Below are 21,649 nucleotides of genomic sequence, written 5' to 3'. Positions count from 1 at the left end.
TTCCTGACCATTATCTTCCACTTTATCCTTTTTCTGTCTCTGCAACATTAGGTGGGCAAGAGAAGGTATTTTCACATCTTTCTGATTCATTCAGATTCTGGCACTCTCCCATCCGCCATTGCTAGTTTATAGGGCCAAAGGAACACTCGCCCACTAGCAGTTGTTAAAAACAAAACACAGGGGCGCCTGGGTGGCTCGGTCGGTTAAGCGTCCGACTTCGGCTCAGGTCATGATCTCACGGTCTGTGGGTTCGAGCCCCGCGTCGGGCTCTGTGCTGACAGCTCAGAGCCTGGAGCCTGTTTCAGATTCTGTGTCTCCCTCTCTCTATGACCCTCCCCCGTTCACGCTCTGTCTCTCTCTGTCTCAAAAATAAATAAACGTTAAAAAAAAAATTAAAAAAAAAAACAACACAAAAAGCATGGCTGATGAAGAAAAAACAGTTTTGAAAGCCATAAAAAGTTTGTCATAATAAGTGAAAGATGTAGTTATACAGTAATTGCAATTGTGTGAAAATTATATTTTAAATTAAAAGGAAAACCTTGGCTTCCAAGGAAGGCTAGCTAGCTTTGAGTGAAATAAAATGAGACCTGTGAGTTGTGCTTTTTGGCTTCTTATCCCCACATGTGGAACATCTTCAAAGGGTGATTTTTTTTTTTTTTTTTTTTTTTTTGTAGGATTGCGAATGTTTTATGTGGTTGGGTACAGGAGTGACAGGTGATTTGCCCCATGTCGGAGTGCCCTGTGCTCTTGCTCTTGATGGATACTTGCAAACATGAGAGAAACAGAAGGGAAGGTTGGCTTATTTAATGCCTAGGCTGATTATCTCAGTGTTAACTTCTAGCCTCCTTGATATTAGATATCCAGAGGCTCAAAGAAGACTGGAGATTTCTTTCCCCAAAATATATGTCTCATCACTTTGTCTTTTTCTACTTCAAAATGGAAATATTCTCCTGAAAAACTCAACATCATGCCTAATAATCTTGAATTAGCCAAATGATTAGACCTCTGTCCTAGTAGTTAGAAAAGTGAGTTTCTTTGGGGAAGAGATTGGGAAGGAAAGAGAAGATGTTTATTTTAAAGAGCAGAGCTGGGGTACTTTGGGCAACCATAGTCTCGAGCACAGTGTGAAAAATCTAAGAGGGTCTAGAGGCGCCTGGGTGGTTCAGTCAGTTAAGCGTCTGACTTTGGCTCAGGTCGTGATCTCGCTGTTCGTGGGTTAGAGCCCTGCATCAGGCTCTGTGCTGATGGCTCAGAGCCTGGAGCCTGCTTCAGATTCTGTGTCTCCCTCTCTCTCTGCCCCTCCCCTGCTCATGCTTTGTCTCTCTCTCACTCAAAAATAAATAAACGTTTTTAAAAAAAAAAAATCTCAGAGGGTCTGAAGAATAGGAAAGCAAAAAAACACAAAAAATGAAAAACCAACACCCAATGTTGTTAATTTGCCAGCTTGGCAGGAGATTAGTGTAGTTCTTAGATACGGTGTTAGGACTGGTTTGAAAGGCTGCAGACTTCTGTTTCCCCTGAGTTTAGTCTGGTCTGGGCTTCCACTGTGTCAATAGTGATTCTTCCCCATGTGTGGGAGGTGGGCAGATAAACATTTCACTTGCTGCTCACCCTTTCCACATTCCTAATTACCAGTGCCCTCAACAGGATTTCTCCATTCCTGTGACCTTAGCACCGAAGCCTGCCTGTAATACTCTAATGTGAGTCTGCTCTTCATAAAACTGTTGTAAGTGACGTGGGTTGTATAACTAGAAGTAACTGTAACTTCCATGATAAAAGATCTAGAGTCTGGAAACACAGGCCATGTTTAACTAAAAAGATTTAGGGCAACAAAGGACTGTTTGTCAGATTTTCCTCCAAGTTCTTTGTATTGTTTTGGTTTTTAATTTTTACTTATTTATTATGAGAGAGAGAGAGAGGGAGAAAGAGACAGAGGGAGAGAGAGAATCCCAAGCAGGCTCTGTGCTCAGCATAGAGCCTGCCGTGGGGCTTGAACTCACTAGTCATGAGATCATGACCTGATCTGAAATCAAGAGTTGGAGCTTAACTGACTGAGCCACCCAGGTGTCCATTTCCCCCAGTTCTTTATATCATCAATTTTATGCCCTGGAATCTTAGGAGACCTTACAATGGAAGAAGGTCAGGTTTACGTTCTGCCTCACCACCTCAGTTCTAACATCCCTCTCAAAGAGATGTGTTCATAGTTCTTAACCCTTCCACACGAAGGAGGCATTTCTTATCCAAGTAGTGGTCTGGTTTATAGAGTCACACATCACTTTTCCCTGACCACCTCCTGCCTGCTTGTCTGTCTGGGATCTTCACTTACAGTAAGGCAAAAGGAGAGCCTGTGATTGTTGTAAATGGTTTGGGGGCAGCTTTTAGTAAAGTAAAAGTAAACCTATGTAAGACAACAGAGTGGGGTTGCCTTGTATGTTTTTTCCGTTATGTTTCCCTGTCATTTCGCTGACAGTTATGTCTAGCTAGCCCTGTAACAGATTCAGCAGTATTTTTTTCTGTGACACTTTCTTGGAGTGTCTAAGAAATTTATCCAGGGTATGGTGGTGTGCCAGACAGATATTTAAGTATGATGGTCAAGTTAGGGAACAGTTTTGGGTAAATGCTTTTGAAACAGTATCACCTGCAACTTTTAAATTGGAAAAGGAAGTGCTAATTTTAAAATGAGCTATGTAAAGCAAAAAAACCCCAACAACCTGATGGGAGCATGTCATGACACAGGGGTCAGTCTGAAGGGGCTGCCCCCTGGCTCAATCAGAGATAAATTGATCAACAAAATAATTATGGACTGAAAATAATTATAAACCATTTAGGGATAAAAACAGGAATCCATGCTGATGATAAATAAATCGAGGGGCTCTTATTCATGGTAGAATGCCAATTGCTGACTGGTAAATGTGGAGTGGAGTTCCTTAGGATATTCAGGACAAATAAGACCATTTAAAGCAGATATTTATTTCTCTTTAGTTATAAAGTTAAAATATGGTCAGGAGGAGTCTTGGGTCACAAGGCCTGGACTAGAATTTTGACACTTGATATCTTTGACCTTGGGCCAGTTAGTTGTCCTCTTTGAATTGGTGTTTGCTCACCTGTGAGATAGGGTGTGATTGTATCTACTTTCCAGGGTTGTGGCAAGGATTGAATTAAATAATGAATGTGAAAAGGCTGTATGCATTCTTGAAACATAACATTGGCTGAAGTAAGGAACATAATTTCCATGTACATTTTGAGAATAAAAATGAAATTTGTAATGTAAGTACATTTTCATTAAACACGTCTTTGGAAAATTAATGCTTGTAGTTACAGTAATAATAATAGTAACAGTGAAAATTAAATTAGTAACTTTTTATGCTTGCTCTGTGCCAGACTCCGTGCTGGCACATCACATGTATTCTCATTTAATACTGACCACAGCTGTAAGCTGTGGAGGTGCCAGCTGGGCTACTGAGATGCCTTTTAAGTAAGTTGTCACACAACTTGTAACAGGCTATCTGGGGATTCACACTGAAGTCTAACTCCAAGACCCATGGTCGAACCACTACACTACACTGCACTGCTTTCCAAAAGAAGTAGCTTTTTCCCCTTTAATCAATATAACGAAGGTGAGGGGTATCTAATGTTTTTAATAGTAGAGTATGTAATCTCAGCTGTTTACCAGCTGCATGAAGTTGGGGTCCATAATGGTAAAGTGAGAGTCTACCCCTGTGTTTCAGGTGTGTATAGAGGCTTTATTTATGTTTATCTCCCATTGGTCAGTAATCATCATTAGATAACAAGTATCTGTTTCATGGAGTATATTTAATGGAATCAAATTTGAACTCATAATGAGAACTAATTACATTCAGCTGCAATTACAAATTAAGCCACACAGCCTGGTGTGACCCCTAGGGATGGTCATTTACATGTCAATAGTGTCTAATCGATGACCCACCAGCTGCTTGTGTAATTGTAACTGCCCTTCACTGAATGCCTTCCATAGCCCAGGAACTTGCTTGTGCCACACAGAGAGACGCTATGGCACAGTGGTTAGGAGCCTAGGTTCTGGAGCCAGATGCCTAGGTCTGTATCCTGTCTCCACTGGTGGCTGGTTATATTCTTGTAGGCAAGTTAATCTCCATACCTGCGTATCCATCTGTATAAAGTGGAGGTAATGACTATGTAGGTCAGAGTTAGGAGGATCAAATGAGTTTTCTTACATCACTTGGCCTAGATAATAAGCACCATATAAATGTTCAATAAAGAGAAAATCTGTGAGAAGTACTACTATTCCCATTTTCTTGTAAGAAGTGAAGTTCTGATAATTGGATAGTAAATAGCTGAGCAGGGGTTCCAGTTTCAGAAGTCTAAAACTAAAACCCACCTCTAATTGTTGTTCTCCTCCGATTACACCTTATGAAGGATTTTTTTTTTCTCCTGTTATTTTTAGTTTACATTCTGAAGTTTTTCTTCCTCTAACAAGCTCTGAAGCTCTAATAACATAGCGCCTTCCTTCTGTGGTAGTTAAACATTCAGCAGCGGAATGGTACCTGGGGTAAGGGTGGGAAGAGAGGAGACAGGGAGAGAGCCAGCGTTTGAGAGCCTGCCCTGTGCTGCAGCACCGGAGCCCCACAGAGCTGTTGGGGGGCTTGTTTCATTATCCCTACAGACACTGGTGAGAACTTACACTGTCTACTTCAACACCCAGCACTCTTGGCAGTCTTGATCCAAAGCCAACACTTGTTCTGTCATACCATGCCACCTGGCCAAAACTTTGGACACTTCATAAATTTTCCTGTCAGCTTAGTGTAATGCCCTGCTGGTCTCTTCTATATCATTGTCATTTTAATCTGTATAGCTGAGAATTAGAACTGATACTATATAGAGTTTTTAGGGGTAAGAGGAATAATCTCTAGAAATTTGATATAAAACGAGAAAACTGAAGTTCAAGTTTCACAGCTACTTAGAGACATAGGGAGTCTGCACCCAAACTCCAGACTTTCTGACTTTATGTATGTGGGATGAGGCACAAGAATCTGCCTTTTTAAATAAGTGTCTTGCTAATTCAAGATGCAGGTAGTCTGAGGACTTGGAGAAAGGTCAGTCTGTATTAATCAACTCATAATAAACAGTCCAAGAATAGTAATTCATAAACACATTAATTATTAAGAATCTATTACATGCTGTGCACTGAATAATACAGAAGGAAAAGAAAACTTAGTTCTATCCTCTAGGGTTTTAGGGTCTGAGTGAGGTGAAGTCAAATTAGCAATACAGTGTTACAGATGCTTATGATGGAAGTCTGTGTAGGCAGCAGTGGGGCACAAAGAAAAGAGGAATTCATTTTTATTGGGGGTGAGTAGAAAAACCAAGAAGGGCCCCATAAAGGAAAGGACACTGAGAACTGAAACTTGGAAATATGGTCAAGTGAGCCAAGGTGCAGAGGTATGGGGGCGCCTGGGTGGCTCAGTCAGTTAAGCATCCACTCTTGTTTTTGGCTCAGGTCATCTCACAGCTCCATGATCTCATGCCTCCACTCTGGCAGCACCTGTTTGGGACTCTCTCTTCCTCTCTCTGCCCCTCCTCTACTTGTGCACACGCATGCCCTCTCAAAATAAATAAACTTAAAAAAACAAAAGGTACAGAAGTATGCAACTAGCAGATGGAAATGGCAAGAAGCATGAGGCAGCTAGGCGAAGAGAGTGTGGGAGGACACCTACCCCCAAAGACAGGTTGGAACGGGAATCTGGACTAGGTCATGGGGTTACTGGAGATATATTCTGGGTGCATAATCTCACAGATAAGATGTCTTTCAAGGAAAGCAGCTGTAGTGTACAAAAGGAATGACTGGCCTGGAATTATCTGGGAAATTTCATTCTCAGAAGTTGAGTTAGATTTAGGCTACTTTTAAGTAAATTTAATCTTAGGCAGGTTCTCCACGCTCACTGTGGAGCCTGACACAGGGCTCCATCTCACAATCCCTGGATCATGACCTGAGCTGAAATCAAGAGTCAGATGCTCAACCACCTGAGCCTGTTTTTTTGTTTTGTTTTGTTTTAAGCTTCAGGATACTGTTATTGAATGCAATTCATTTCTCTGCTTATATTCAAATTGTGTTCACCTACTTGTTTTCTGTTAATGTATTTGTACTTTAGGGTAATTGATATATTCCTGGAAAATAAATACTGTCAAGTTACTACTTTTAGGTAAAAGTATAGTAACTTTAGAAAAAAATGTTCTCCCAAAAAACTAAACAGAAGAACGGAAACAACTTCCAGGATCTCTTTCCAGTTTTATGGGACTGAGCAATGCAGTCTGGTAGTGATGAGTAGGCCTTGATTCAAAGCCTGGCCCTCCATTTAGCAGCTGGTGTGACCTTGTATGTATTACTGAACTAGGCTGAGCCTGCTCCCTCATCAGTTGTGAAGACTCGATGAGCTCTCATGAAGTCCACATGCGCAGGGACAGTGGCTGTCCTGTTGACTTCTGCACCCACAGTACCGTGTGCAGGGCCTTGCTTGTATGCTTGCTTGTATTGGGTATATATGTAGTGCTAGGTGAACATTAATATTATTTCAGACCCTCCTTCCTGTTGCCTGTCTACCACTGAGCAAAGATAAAATGTCAGTACTCAGGGATTTGGAGCTATATTTTTATTAAAGTTCAACCTCGATTAAAGATTCTCAGAATCTTTTCTTCAGTGTAGAGTTTCCCTGACGCATCCTGAAGTAAGGAATTCTATTTCATAAATGCATACACTATTAACTTTTAAGTGGTCTTACCCTCTCTGCCACTGTCTACTTTTGAAATGTTTCTGTTTAGAAGGTCACTGAACATACACTGTATCTAGGGACATCTGTCTAGTATAGATATTATAGCAGGCACAGCTGCTTCAACAGCCTGGCTGTCCCTCGTTTTCACAGGAGAGCTGCAGCCACTGAACTTGCTCTTGGGCCATTCTTCCATTAGCTCTGGGCCACCTTCCTGCCCTTAGGTGACCTCACTGAGGCGTCCTGAGACCCAACTGAGATGGGGTCTGGCACTGAATTTTATACATGTGAAGCTCCAGATATATAAAAAGCAGCATTATCTTCAGTCAGAAGACTTGCAGAATTTAGGGCCAGAAGATCCCTTGGAATTCAAATCCCTTGCGCTTTTGAATGAGGAAATTGAGACTCTGAAAAGTTTAAGTGATTTGCTCAAAGTCACAAAAGTAGTTATTATCATAGCCAGGGCTGAACTCGGATGTCTTGACTGTTACCTGAATGCCTTTTCCAAGTCCTCAGAACTAAAAAAACATTTATATACCACTGGGTAGCATCTAGCTTATTAGCCGTTATGTGTATGTGAACAGATGTAGGCAAGGGCCTGGCAGCTTTGTTATCAGAACTCGTGTGTTTTTAAAAAAAACTCACCACCAGCATTTAGTGGGTCACAACTTTGGTAGTGATTTGTCAGCCTTAGTCTCATTACTAGGCTACCACTGATTTGATGATAGAATTTCAAACAGTACTTCAAAATCTTGAAGAAGCTTACAAATCTAGAGGGTGTGCATGAATGCTTAGCAGAGCTCAGCTCCTCTTTTCCAATTTTAGTGTTTCTTTCTCATTCCTTTTCCTTGTGTCTTGGCGATGCAGAAAAGCTGAGTCCAGTAGCAGAATCACAATTGTCTCCCGAAACGAAAATATCTCCTGAAACTTTCTTAGTTTGGTTTCCCTGTTGACTGAGAAAGGGATTTTATGGTTTTAACTGAAGGAGAGATCTAAAAATTGGAAGAGTGGAGGTACATCTCCAAGAAAAGGCAGCAATCTGACTTTTCTCCGCCTTGATTAGTCAGGAAAAGAAGGGAAGAGAGCTTCCTTCTTTTAAAGATCTACAGCAATTAGAGATTTTCAAGTGGGTGGAAGGAGGCATTGTGAAATTGCCTAGGCATCTCCCCCCACCCCTACTCCCCACCCCGAATGCACCTGAGGAGGTGGTGTGGAGCCAGGCAGGGTTTTTACAAGGGTTATAGGAATGACACAACACAGTCTGATTTTTAAATTATTCAAATCAAAAATTAGTGTGTGTAAGGAAGGGTGTTTTACCATTGGGCTCCTCTTTCCAAGGAGATTCTTGAAATTCAAATTAGCCAAAGGAGCAGCTCTTGAAGGGAAGCCGCAAACGTGAGTCATTGTTTGAAGATGCCAAGTAGGAGTAACCTTTTTGGTACACCGAAGAGAACTTTGGTTCCCCAGAAGAGTCAGAGCTCGCATATTTGTTTCCCATAAAATAGAAGTAGCCTGAAACATGGAAAGAAATATTAAAAGGAAGACCCTCCTCATTGTCTCCCTTCCTGTTCCTGACCGGAGTCAGGCCTAGAGTTTGCAAATCCTAGTTCTTTCAGCTAGTTGATCAACCTTCACCTAAGAAATAGAAATTGTACATAGAAGGGGCCTTTACACATGGATAATTCACCTGCATGTTCATTCTTTCCTTTTTCTCCCAGTAGAAAACAGAGATCACATAGCACCTGGGCGGCTCAGTCGGTTGAGCGTTCGACTTCAGCTCAGGTCATGATCTCATAGTTCGTGGGTTCCAGCCCTACACTGGGCTCCCTTCTGTCAGCGAGGAGTCTGCTTAGCATTCTCTGTCCCCCTCTCTCTCTGCCCCTCCCTGCTCATTCCCTCTTTCTCTCTCTCTCCCTCCCCCCTCACAAAAATAAACACTAAAAAAAAAGAAGAAGAAGAAGAAAACTGATATCTTAATCATTCCTTACCTGAAATATTACTGACTGAAGGCGACAAGGACTAGGGGTGGCAGAGTGAAGAGACATCAGAGAGAAGAGCAGCAGCATTATCCTTTTAGGGCCCACCCAGGCCACAGAGGCTTGGGCCTGGTTATCCTAGAGGAGCTTGTGCATGTAGACGTGACCCTGCCTCACTAGCCTCCACGTGTCTCTTCCCCATTAACACTTCTTCCTAGGGGTAGCACCTGTTCAGATCCCAGACCCAGCTCTTTCTCCTCCTGCATTTCAGTAGTTACTGTTTATACTTTGGATGCCCATAGAATTTGTTGTCCAAAGCAGGACACTTTTGAGAGTGACATGGGTCACCTATTATAACTCCACTGGACAGCCCATACAAATCAGGACTTGTCCCAGGCAAGCCAGGACATATAGACATCCTACTTCTAAGTCTTCAAACTCTACAAATCAGGTTTGATAATCATCTATTATGCACCATCAGGGAGTTAGAAGTCTCCCATAACTGAACTTGTTAAATTAGACTAGAGTTTTCCCCTTTAAATTGACCTTAATTTGTCCAGAAACACTTCTGGAATTTATTCTACTTATCCATCTCTTAAACTATATAGAACATAATTTAACATTCTTGGAGACTTAGGGTCACTGAAGCAGTAGAATATCATAGTTGAGGGTGCTCTGTGCCTTCCTAATTCTTGATACTTCTTGTGTGACCTTAGGTAAGTTACCCCTCTAAGCACTCTTATTTCCAAAGTGGATAGAACATGCTCAGCATTGGTCCAGGCTTAGAACAAATATTTGTGGTGATAGTGGTGTGTTAATGTAAATTCTGTGATATATGGTGATCACCTAAAATTGATTTGAGGAGTGTCTCTTTGTTTCTACATAAATGCTCTTAGTTCTGGAATCTGTTTTGTACATTATTTGTCTCCCTTCTTGCTGTTAGCAGTCACTTTTTGGCTGAAGTTTTCTGAGAAGTTAATAACTTGTTAGAATTGTTACACCGAGTAAAGAGGAAATCTATACGTTCAAAGTAAGGTACTACAACCCACCCCAGCACAGTGTGCCATTCCAGGTACTCTGAGCCAGAGGTTAAACTGCACGTCTTCATGGAGTATCAGTTTTACTTGATTCCAAATTACTTAAAATATCACCTTTATGTTTGGTAAGTATTAAGGAGTAGAGCATAAAATATGTTTGAATTTGGTAAGACAAAATTTTCAGTGAAATTTCACAATTCCAGTGAAGCTGCCGGGACCCCTGATGAATTCACTGTCTGTCACTGCTGTTTACTTTGGTGAAAAGTGGTAAGAAACATTGGGAAAATGTCTCTCAGAGATTCTGAGGGTAATGTGAGAGAGTCTGAAACACTGGTGGCAGCCATTAGTTAGAGAGTTAAAGGGAACTTTAGATAAATTTGATAGAAAAGTTATCTTTCAAGAGTACATAGGATATCCATTTACTTTTTACCTTGCAGTTCTTACTAACTTCTAACAGACCATACAAGACATTGAATGTCTTAAATGTTATCACCGCTTTAACATGGAACTTCCTTGCAGCTCCTTACTTTTGATATCTTCAGTTGGTTTTCACTGTAAGAACTGGTATGTCTGTGATAACCAACTGGAATCCCTTTCCTGGATGAGGATTCTGCATTGGGAGATACACATTATATAGTCTCAAGAAATAAAGATATTAGGGTAAAGCCATTTTAGTTGGGTATTAATATACTATTGAGAGCTCAGATTAATAGTTCCCAAATTTTGAAGATGGGATTGGAAAAGGAATAGATAATGGAACATTTTAGCCATGTTTAAAAATTGGTAAAAGACAATTTAAAATTGCCTCTTCACATTTACTTTTTGAACAGTTTTATTGAGGAATAATTCATATAGAATAAACTGTACATGTTTAAAAAGTATGATATAATTAGTTTTGACATATACCTATGAGAGTATCATGACAGTCAAGGAATATACACATCACCTCCAAAAATTTACTCCTGTACCTTTGCAATCTCTCCCATCAGCCGTTACTGTGATCCCATTCTGTCACCATACATTGGCTTGCGTATTCTAGATTTTATATGCATGGAATTATATGGTATGCACTTTTTCTGTCTGCTTTCTCTAAGCATATTTGGAGATTCATCCATGTTGTATGAATCAGTATTTCATACCTTATTAATGCCGAGTAGTATTCTGTGTTGATATACCATAATTTGTTTTTTCATTTGTTTGTCAGTGGACATTTGTTGCCAGTTTTTGGCTATCACAAATAAAACACACATCTGTATTTCATTTTTCTTGGGTAAAAACCTAGAAGGAAAATGGCTGGGTCATATGGTAGGTGTGTTTCACTTTATAAGAAACTGCCAAAATATTAACGAAAGTGGTTATACCACTTTACATTCCAGCTAGCAATGTGTGAGAATCCCTATTGCCAACGCTTGGTATGTCGATCCTATTTAAAAAAACTGTATTGTGGTAGGTCGTGTATAACACAGTACTTACTACTTTAGTAAGTACTTACTACTTAGTACTTTACCATTCGTAAATGTACAATTCCATGGCATTAAATAAAGTCACAGTGTTGTATAACTGTTACCACTATCCATACCCAAAACTTTCTCATCCTAACAAAAACTCTATACTCATTAAGCAATAACTCCTTTTTCCTTCTTTCTCCATGCCCCTGGTAATCCTCTGTTCTACTTTTTATATCTATGAATTTGCCTATTCTAAGTCCCTCATATAAATAGAATCAAAATATTTGCCCTTTTGTGTCTGGCCTGTTTCACTAAACATGATGATTTTAAGGTCATCTTCTTTGGTGCAGAGTCTTTTCACATCTTTTGCCTAATTTTTAATTGGATTATTTGGTTTTTTATTAATGAGTTTTGAGGTTCTTTATATATTCAGGACAAAATCTTTTATCACCTATGTGACTTGCAGATATTTTCTTTCAGTCTGTGGCTTGAATGTGTAAGACAACACTTCAAAATAAATATCCTCCAACAAGCATTTGGGGGAAAAATCAGAAATTTGGGAACTACATAAATGGACAAAAATTGGAAGAAAGTCAATGACAGTTGCTAGAACTCAGAAAATAAATTTTAAAACAAAAACATTTCATGAGTAAAGAATAAACTACAGTGTGCCAAAGGGAGAATAGATTCTTTTTTTTTTTTAATTTTTTTTTAATGTTTATTTATTTTTGAGACAGAGAGAGACAGAGCATGAACGGGGAAGGGTCAGAGACAGGGAGACACAGAATCTGAAACAGGCTCCAGGCTCCGAGCTGTCAGCACAGAGCCCGATGCGGGGCTCGAACTCACGGACTGCAAGATCATGATCTGAGCCGAAGGCGGCCGCTCAACCGACTGAGCCACCCAGGTGCCCCAAGATTCTTATTAAAATGTAATAAGGGGCGCCTGGGTGGCGCAGTTAATCAGTTTGGGCTCAGGTCGTGATCTCATGGTTCTTGAGATCGAGCCCTATGTTGGACTCTGCCCCGACGTCATAGAACCTGCTTGGGATTTTCTCTCTTTCCCTCTCTGTCTCTACCTCTCCCCCACTCATACTTGCTCTCTCAAAAAAATAAACAAAAATTTTAAAAATGTAATAAGACTCACTGAAGAAAGCAGGAAAATAAAGAATGAATGGGAGATTTGAAAAGAGGTAAAAAAGGTCTGAGAGAAAGAGATTGGAATGGAAACAAAGAAGATCCAATATATGTATAAATGGAGCTCCTAAGTTCCCAGAGACCATGGAACAGAAATTAGAGAAAACCTAAATTTATATATAGAAAGGACCCACCAACTACTTGGGAAAATTCACCTAGAATGATGAACTTTTGAGACATACCTTAGTAAAACTATATTAGACTTTCAAAACAAAAGTCCCCTGGGCCTCTAGATAAGAAGAGCACATAGCTTGTAAAGGCAAGAATGTCCTGAACTCAGACTTCTCAAAAACATCATACAGAAATTGGCAACAGTGGAAAAAGTTCAGAAAACTTAAGGAATTTCAGGGCAAGCCAAGCTTTCCTTCAGGTATCAAGACTACAGAAAGTTTTGGGGTGCCTAGGTGGCTCAGTAGGTTAAGCGTCTGACCAGCTCAGGTCATAGATCTTGCAGTTTGTGAGTTCAGGCCTCACATTGAGCTCTGTGGTGACAACTCAGAGCCTAGAGCCTGCTTCAGATTCTGTGTCTCCTTCTCTTTCAGCTTCTCCCCTGCTCACATTCTTTCTCTCTCTCAAAAATAAATAAACATTAAAAAAAAAAAAAAAACTACAGAAAGTTTTAAATATGCAAGAGTGAATACTGTTACAGTGAGCTTTTCCTGAGAAATCTAATGGAGTAACCTTATTCAGCTAAGAGATGACTGGGAAAAAAATTGTCAATGAAATTGTAGAGATAAGGCAAAAGTAAGAATGGTGATAGTATGTAAACCTAAGATGTTCTGATGAAGTAGAAAGTGCAAATTTAAAAACGGAATAGAAGATGGGGCACCTGGGTGGCTCAGTCAGTTAAGCATGTGACTCTTGGTTTTGACTCTGATCATGATCTCACGGTTTGTGGGTTCGAGCCAACATGGGGCTCTGTGCTGACAGCATGGAGACTACTTGGGATTCTCTCTCTCTGCACCTTCCCTGCGTCCTCACTTTCTCTCAAAATACATAAATAAGCATTTTTTAAAAATGGAATAGAAGAATAGAAAAAGGGGAAAGTGGAATAAGCTCATTGATTGTATAGATAATAGATGAGAACCAAAAGATAACCATTTAAAACTGACCAACTAGAAAATACATGGTTAAGTAAGGAAAGAACAAAGGTTGAAGACACCAGAAATACAAATACAAAAATAATCCTACGACAGAAATACAAGGCCATCTTTAGAACTTTCTTTAAAAATATAGAAGACCAGGAGTACCTGGGTGGCTCAGGTTCAGGCACTGCATCAGGCTCTGCCAGCAGCTCAGAGCCTGGAACCTGCTTCAGATTCTGTGTCTCCCTCTGTCTCTCTCAGAAATAAACAAACATTTAAAAAATAAAAATCTAGAAGACAAAGGATTAGATCACATAGAGAAATATGGTAAATATATGACGATAACTATTGTATACAATAACGTGACAAGAGTTGAGACCAAGCATATCAGTCATATCAATAAATGGGCTTAACAAGTAAAGAGATTTTCAAGTTGGTTCATAAAGCAGAAGTCAGTGCTGTATTCAAGAGACCCATCTCTTCAAAAGATAAGAAAAGTGATTAAAAAGTCTAAAAATAAAGGATTGGCAAGGGTATATCAGGCAGATTGAAACAAGAAGTAGGAGTTGTGAGTCTGATATCAGAAAAAGTAGAATTCAGACCAGAAAGTATTGACACAAAGAACACTTCATAATGAACATATATGTACCAAACAACATAGCAACCTCCTGTATAAAGCAGAAACTATAGGATATGGCAGCAAAAACAAATAGAAGCACACTAATAATAGGAAGTTTAACATACCAGTCTAAATACAAGACTGGTCATGAAGAAAAAACATAAGTAATGATATCAGAAGAGGTATGCAGACTCTGCCCACAGGCCAAATCCCTTCTTCTCCCTGTTTCTGTGAAGAAACCAAAAATGTGAAGCTTTCTAACTCAGCTACATCCAGTTTTGGTTTTGTTTTTTTTTTTTTTTTTTTTTTTTTTTTTTACATATTATCTATGGCTTTCTTATTGCAACAGTGGAGTCGAATAGCTGTGACAAAGGCCATATAGCCCACAAAACCTAAAATATTTACTTTCTAATCCTTTGTAGAGGAAGGTTGCTGACCTTTTACAGGAGACCTAAACAGCATTATTAATAACCTAGTTCTTAAAGATACTTTTTAACAGTGTACCTTGATAGAAAATATATCTTCTTTTCTAGTGCAAAGAACATTCACAAAAATGTATTCTGTTGTAGGTTGTAAAGAAAATATCAAGTTACATAAGTTAGAAATAGTGTAATCAACAGTCTTATCACAATACCATAAACCTAGAAATTGAAAGTAAATAAGCTCTTTTACCTGGGAACTTTAAAACTATTCTATTAAGTGACTCATAAGTGAGGAGCACCCGGTGGCTCAGTAGGTTGAACATCCGACTCTTGGTTTTTGCTCAGGTCATGATTTCACAGTTCATTCATGAGTTTGAGCCCCATGAGCGCTGACAGCGCACAGAGCTTGCCTGGGATTTCTGTCTTTCTTTCTCTCAAAAGGTGGATAAATAAACTTAAAAAAAAAAAAAAATTACCCATAAGTGGATGGGCAAATATAAACAAAATTTACATGCCTTTTGGAAAATAATGATCACAATCTACATATCAGAATCTATGGGATATATTTAAACCAGTGACCAGAGGAAAATTCATAGTCTTGAACACTTATATCAGTAAAAATGAAAGAATAAAAACAGATTAATTTAAAACTTCCAGTCAAAAAGGCTAGGAAAAGAACAACAAAGTAAATCAAAGGAAGTATGAGGAAGGAGATAATAAAGATGAAGCAAAAAATAATGAAGTAAAAAAAAAAAAAAAAGATCAACAAATCTTACCTGGTTTGGAGGGGGGGAAAAAGGCCAAGGATCAGGTAATTGAATAAAGAAAAAAAAGTCAGCTGGGGAGAAAGCACAAATATAAAAAAATAAGAAATAAGAGGGATATACTTATTGATACAGAGGATATGAAACTTAACTGTAAGATTATTTTGCATACTTTATGCAAGTAAATTTGAAAACCACATAAAATGGATATTTTCGAGGGAGAGTATAATTTACCAGAATTAACCTCAGTAGGCATAGAAAGCTTAAATTTATTTCTATGGAATGAATAGAGAAAGTAAGGAACTGCTCCACAAGAAAGCACCAAGCCCAGATAATTTTAATGGGAAGTCTACCTAACATTTAGAGACTAGTTAGCAACATAAACTCTTCTGAGCACAGAAACAGTTATCAAACAAGTACAACACTGACATCGAAACCTGATAAAAATAACATACCAAGAAACTTAGATCACAATCACTTATGAATATTGGCCTCAAATTCCTAAATATTACTATAAACACCCCTCGTTAAGAAAATAATACATCGTGGGGCGCCTGGGTGGCGCAGTCGGTTAAGCGTCCGACTTCAGCCAGGTCACGATCTCGCGGTCCGTGAGTTCGAGCCCCGCGTCAGGCTCTGGGCTGATGGCTCGGAGCCTGGAGCCTGTTTCCGATTCTGTGTCTCCCTCTCTCTCTGCCCCTCCCCCGTTCATGCTCTGTCTCTCTCTGTCCCAAAAATAAATAAAAAACGTTGAAAAAAAAAAAAATTTTAAGAAAATAATACATCGTGACCAAGCAGGCTTTATGCCAGGAATGCAAGAATAATAATTAATCATATTAATTAGGTCTAAGAAGAAAAATCAATACTATCTTAAGAAATGCTATAAAATCTCTAATGAAAATTTAACACCTGTTCCTAATAACAACACTGAACTACAGGAATGGATGAATACTTCCTTAACTTAATTAATATATATATGTATCAGAGTTTTAAAGTCAGCATCTTAATGGGGAAACAAACACTAGAGGCATTTCCACTAAGGTCAAGAATAAGTCAAGAAAGTTCACGGTCTCTAGTACTTTTTAACATTATATTAGCACTGTTAGCCAATGCAACTAGACAAGAGAAAACAATTGGAAAGGAAAATTGTGTTTTAACTGTTCAGTGACATGATCATTTACCTGGAGAACTCTGTAAGGATCAATGATAAAACTAACTCAGACAACAAAAGAATCCAGCCAGGTAGCAGTATATAAAAGCATGGCAATATCAATAGCCTTCATATATAAAAACAGTTACCAGCAAGAAGATATAATGGAAGAGAAAACTTTCATTTAAAATAGGAACAGAAAAAATAAAATACTTATAAATGTAATAAATGTATAAAACCAAGTGCAGTGTTTTAGATTGAATTGTTCACCACCCCCACCCCAAATTTGTATGTCAAAGCCCTAATCATAAGTCCTTCAGAATATGACTGAATTTGGAGATAGGCCTTTAAGTGAGGCCATTGAGGAGGGCCCTAATCCAGTCTGACTGGTGTCCTTATAAGAAGGGATAAGGACATACAGAGAGACACCAGGGAAATAAGCGATGTTAGAAAACACAAGAAAATAGCCATCTGCAAGGTAAGAAGCTTCAGGAGACATGAGCCCGCCAACACCTTGAGCTCAGACTTCCAGCCACCAGAGCTTTGAGTAAATAAATGTCTGTTGTTGAAGCCACCCAGTCTGTGATATTTTTTTATGGCAGTCTGAGCTAATACAAGAACTATGGAACACTCTGAAAAGATGCAAAAGTAGCCTTGAAGAAACTTTCCTGGGTTTTAAATAGGACATCTGACATCATCAAGATTTTCTTACTAAGTTAATTTATAAATATAATGTGACCCTCAGTAAAGGTACCAAATCTCTTTATTCTGGAGGTAGACAAGATAATAACTAAAGTTCATATGGAGGAGTAAGCATGCAAGCAGAACACTGAAAAAGAACAACTGTGAGAGGGGACTAGCCCTATCAGATATTAAAACATAAAGCCTCTATAATTAAAACAGTGGTAGCAGGGCACAGACTAGAATAGAATTGGATGGAATGTCTAAAAATAGACTCTAACATATATGGAACTTTATGAGAAAGGTGGTATATCCAATCACTAGAACAAAGAAGAGCTTTTTAATAAATGGTGTTGGGGCAACTGGCCAACCATTTGGAAAAAGATAAAATTAGATCTATTCCTTGTAGTATAAATAAAACTGAGCTACAAACAGATCAGAGATCTAAATAAAATAGGAAACTTTATATGTACTAGAAGAATGCATGGATGAACTCCTCCTTATGGGTGTAGGAGAAGCCTTTTTATGATCAAACTGCATACGCAATAAAGGAAAATATTGGTAAATTTGACTACCAAAAATAAAAAAATAAGCTTCTTCACATAAGGAAAGTCAAAAGACAAATGACACATTGCAATAAAATATTTGTAACATATAAAATGTCACACAGGCTAATATCTCTAATACATATTTTTTTTCTTTTTAATGTTATTTTAAATATTTTTTAAAATATTTATTTTGAGAGAGAGACATTACAAGCAGTGGAGGGGCAGAGAGAGACTGATAGAGAGAATCCCAAGCAGGCTCCCCGCTGTCAGCACAGAGCCTGACACAAGGTTCAATCCCAGGAACTGTGAGATCATGACCTGAGCAGAAACCAAGAGTCGGATGTTCAACCGACTAAGCCACCCAGGAGTCCCTATATATAATGAAAAGACCAAAAAATGGGCAAAAGGTACAAGAAGACCATTTACAGAAAAATCTATTAAAATGTCCCCTGAAGTACATGAAAAAATGATGGACTTTCACCGTAATAAGAGAAATATAAATTGAAATTGCACCAGAAGGGTGCCTGGATGGCTCAGTTGGTTAAGCGTCTGACTTTGGCTCAAGTCATGATCTGGCGGTCTGTGAGTTCAGGCCCCTGGTAGGGCTCTGTGCTCACAGCTGGGAGCCTGGAGCCTGCTTCAGATTCTGTGTCTCCTGCTGTCTCTTCCCCTCCCCTGCTCGCTTGCATGTTCACATTCTCACTCTCTCTCAAATAAACATTAAAAAAAAAATTGCACCAAAATATCATTTCTCACCCATCCAGTTGTCCAAAAAATCAAAAGTTTGACAAAATAGTTGTGGGATTGTAGGGGGAAAATCGCTCTCTTACATGATGGGTACTTGACAATAACAAAGTTGTATCTGCATTTTCAAAACCCAGTATCTCTACTTCTAGGAATTTACCCCGAAGATAATCCTTTAACAATACTGCAGTGTATATACATGGAGTTATTCATTGCAGTATTATATGTGATGGTAAAATAGTGTAAACTACTCAGACATAAGAGATTGGTTGAATAAACTATGGTGCTGTACAAAGTGCAAGAGAGTCTATAGAGTGGGCTACTTTCCTTTTTAGTAATAAAGACAAAGTAAGAAAGCACATATTTATCAGCTTAATTTTTCAAGAAGAAATACAAGGATAAACCAGAGGAACAAAAGAAATTGATTATCCTCTGAGGACGTTAGGTGGGGGGACTGAGTAAACATCTTACTATATATATATGGTATACATAACATTGGATGAATCCTACACACATAGTGTTGAACTAAAGAAACCAGGCACAAGAGTACATATTATATCATTTATATGAAGACTTGTGCATTTTATTATAGATGTGTGATACTCAATACAATTTTTTAAGTTTATTAAAAGATACTTGTGCGTATGTCAGCAGTGGCAGAATTCATCTTATCTTGATAATCAGAGGTGAGGAAAAAGTTATTTTTCTTTTTAATGATTATTTTTGAGAGAGAGAGAGAGCAGGAGCGGAGAAGGGGCAGAGAGAGAAGGAGACACAGAATCCAAAGCAGGTTCCAGGCCCTGAGCTGTCAGCACAGAGCCTGATGTGGGGTTCAGACCCACGAACCATGAGACAATGATGTGAGCCGAAGTTGGAGGCTTAACTGACTGAGCCACCCAGGCGCCCCACAAATTCTCTGTTCTAAAATTAAAGACAATGAGAGGTGCTGAAACAGGGACTCGGTTAAGGAGCGTGTGGGAGGGGCAGGGCAGGGGGTGGGTCCTCCGTTAAGGAGAGTGGGGGGGGGGGGGGTGCGGACAGGGCAGGAGGTGGGTCCTCCGAAGGGTTGAGATGGAGGATTGATTCAAGGTGCTATGTCTGGTGCTGCATTTTGGGGGCAGGGTTTAGAGGCCAGTATTTGCCCCCCTTTTAAGGCACCAGTCAGAAATGAGGCTATCGCTAGATGACCATGAAAGGCAAGTTGGGAAGTAGTAACTCAAGCCGCAGCAGCTAAAAGAAAAAGGATGATTGCATAGGTAATTCAAAGGTATTGTGCTATTTCAGAGCCTTTGTTTATTTTGCAATATAGATTTCTGTTGACATTGGAGGAGCCTTTATGACAACTGGGAATTTTTTCTTTAGCAAAATAATTTACATTTCAGATGACTATTGAAAGGTAGAAGGAGGAATTAATGCTTTTGGGGACTTAATTTGGGCAGATTCCATTGCTGTGCAGAAAAGGAAATACGTTTATTATACTAAAAAGACTTATTTCTAAGGGATCAGCTTAGAGAAACTAGTAGATCTTATTTCTACAGATTAGCAATTTAAGATAATAACATAAGAGACCATTTAAGACCTTCAGAAACCTATTTTTACTTAAACAGTTTTTAGCTTATGAATAAGTAAGTGATAATGCAAGTGTTCATGGCACATTTTCCTGCAAAAATGGTATACATTATAGATAGAGTCCCTGGAAAGCCCTCAAAAATCTACTTAATTCCTAATACCACTAAATATTGTTTCTTTGGGAGAATATATTTTGAGTTCTAACTCCCAACAACAATAGAAGATTTTAAATCTCCTCCTCTCTCCTCCAAGCAGATTTCCAAATGGGTGGTTTTTCTAGGCAAGGCTGTGAGCATAGTAGTGGTTCCAAGGGCCCCTGTTACTGGAGAGGAGGTGTCCGGGGACTGTGGTGGGAAGTTGAGGATCTAACCCTGTTAGGGTTTACTACCCAGTCCTTCACTTCGATTAGCAACATAATTTATAGTGGCTTTGCCTCTAGAGGTTTCTGGAGGTTGCTGACCATGCTAATTATTAACTCCTTAGGTACCTAATGGAGCTTTCAGGCATGACTTGAGCTGTTTTCTTTCATTCTCTAGTGGTGTGTATGTTTTTGGCTTTTAAACCTTGAGTATCCAATCAGCAAAATGTGGTTTATATGACCTGTTTCCTCCTTTGCCTGTCAGGCAAAATATGGATTACTGAAAAGTGGGTTAAATGCATGAAGATCATCAGAGAACAGAGTTTTGTGAAGTAGGATGACTTGGACACAACATAAAATCTGTCCCACAAAACATCATATTTTGTCTAATTAACTACCTTTAATGGCATTTGGATTTTATGCTGCTCACTGTATTTATCCTCTGAACGTTATTTACTGTGCCTCCTTTTGTTTCACAGTGAGTTAATGTGTCCATTTAAAACATTTATGGTGAATAATTCATACCATTCCATAAGTATTAACTCTTAAATGGAACATCTTATCAACCAGGGCTGGAAAAGTGGAATTGTCAGTGGTGGTACATGTTCATAATTTTGCTTTGGTTTTTAGTGAATGAAAACATTAAGAATGGGGAAACCTTGTGGACATTTTTAACTTAAAAGGTGTTTCGCAGACTTTCCTTGGGCAGTATGTCAATGCTACAGGTCTGGGGCATAAGTCACGGCAGATTCTAAAGAGACCACTTGTTACTGCATTTATTCCTCAGTGGAAAATGGCTCTTCATTTGCATGATGCTTTTGAGTTGGCAGCGGGGCAGGGTTCAGATAATTTGTTGTTACTTACAGATTATCTTTCTACTTCATTGTGCTGTGATTACAGATTTTCATCATTTTCATTTTTGTCTCTCTCTTTTCTTCCCCCTTTTCTAGTTCTTCCTCCAGTGCTGGTTCCAAGACACAGTGAATATAATCCTCAGCACAGCCTATTAGCTCAGTTCCGTAACTTAGGACAAAATGAGCCTCACATGCCACTCAACGCAACTTTTCCGGATTCTTTCCAGCAACCCAATAGCCATCCGTTCCCTCACTCCCCCAGCAGCAGCTACCCCAACTCTCCTGGAAGCAGCAGTGGCACCTACCCGCACTCCCCCACCAGCTCAGACCCAGGAAGCCCTTTCCAGATGCCAGGTAGGTCGGAAAGTTCAGTGATGTTCCCGCAAATGGCCCTGCTGCTGCGGAGTCGGGGGAACTCTGAGCGGACCTGTGCGCAG

General features: G+C 39.3%; 1 protein-coding gene across 2 annotated transcripts in view; it reads left to right on the top strand.

The window, feature by feature from the left end:
- Window positions 1–21,649, top strand: part of SMAD1 (SMAD family member 1) — a 79,771-nt gene that overhangs the window by 41,053 nt on the left and 17,069 nt on the right. For both annotated transcript variants that reach the window (XM_058721259.1, XM_058721260.1), the window contains exon 3: window positions 21,309–21,566. In XM_058721259.1, coding sequence (XP_058577242.1) covers window positions 21,309–21,566 — 258 coding nt within the window. The remainder of the gene's footprint in view (window positions 1–21,308; window positions 21,567–21,649) is intronic.

Source organism: Neofelis nebulosa, chromosome 3 (genome assembly GCF_028018385.1).
Source record: "Neofelis nebulosa isolate mNeoNeb1 chromosome 3, mNeoNeb1.pri, whole genome shotgun sequence".
Classification (NCBI taxonomy): Eukaryota; Metazoa; Chordata; class Mammalia; order Carnivora; family Felidae; genus Neofelis; species Neofelis nebulosa.
Note: the sequence above shows the minus strand (reverse complement) of the source record. Positions and strands in the feature narration are given on the sequence as shown.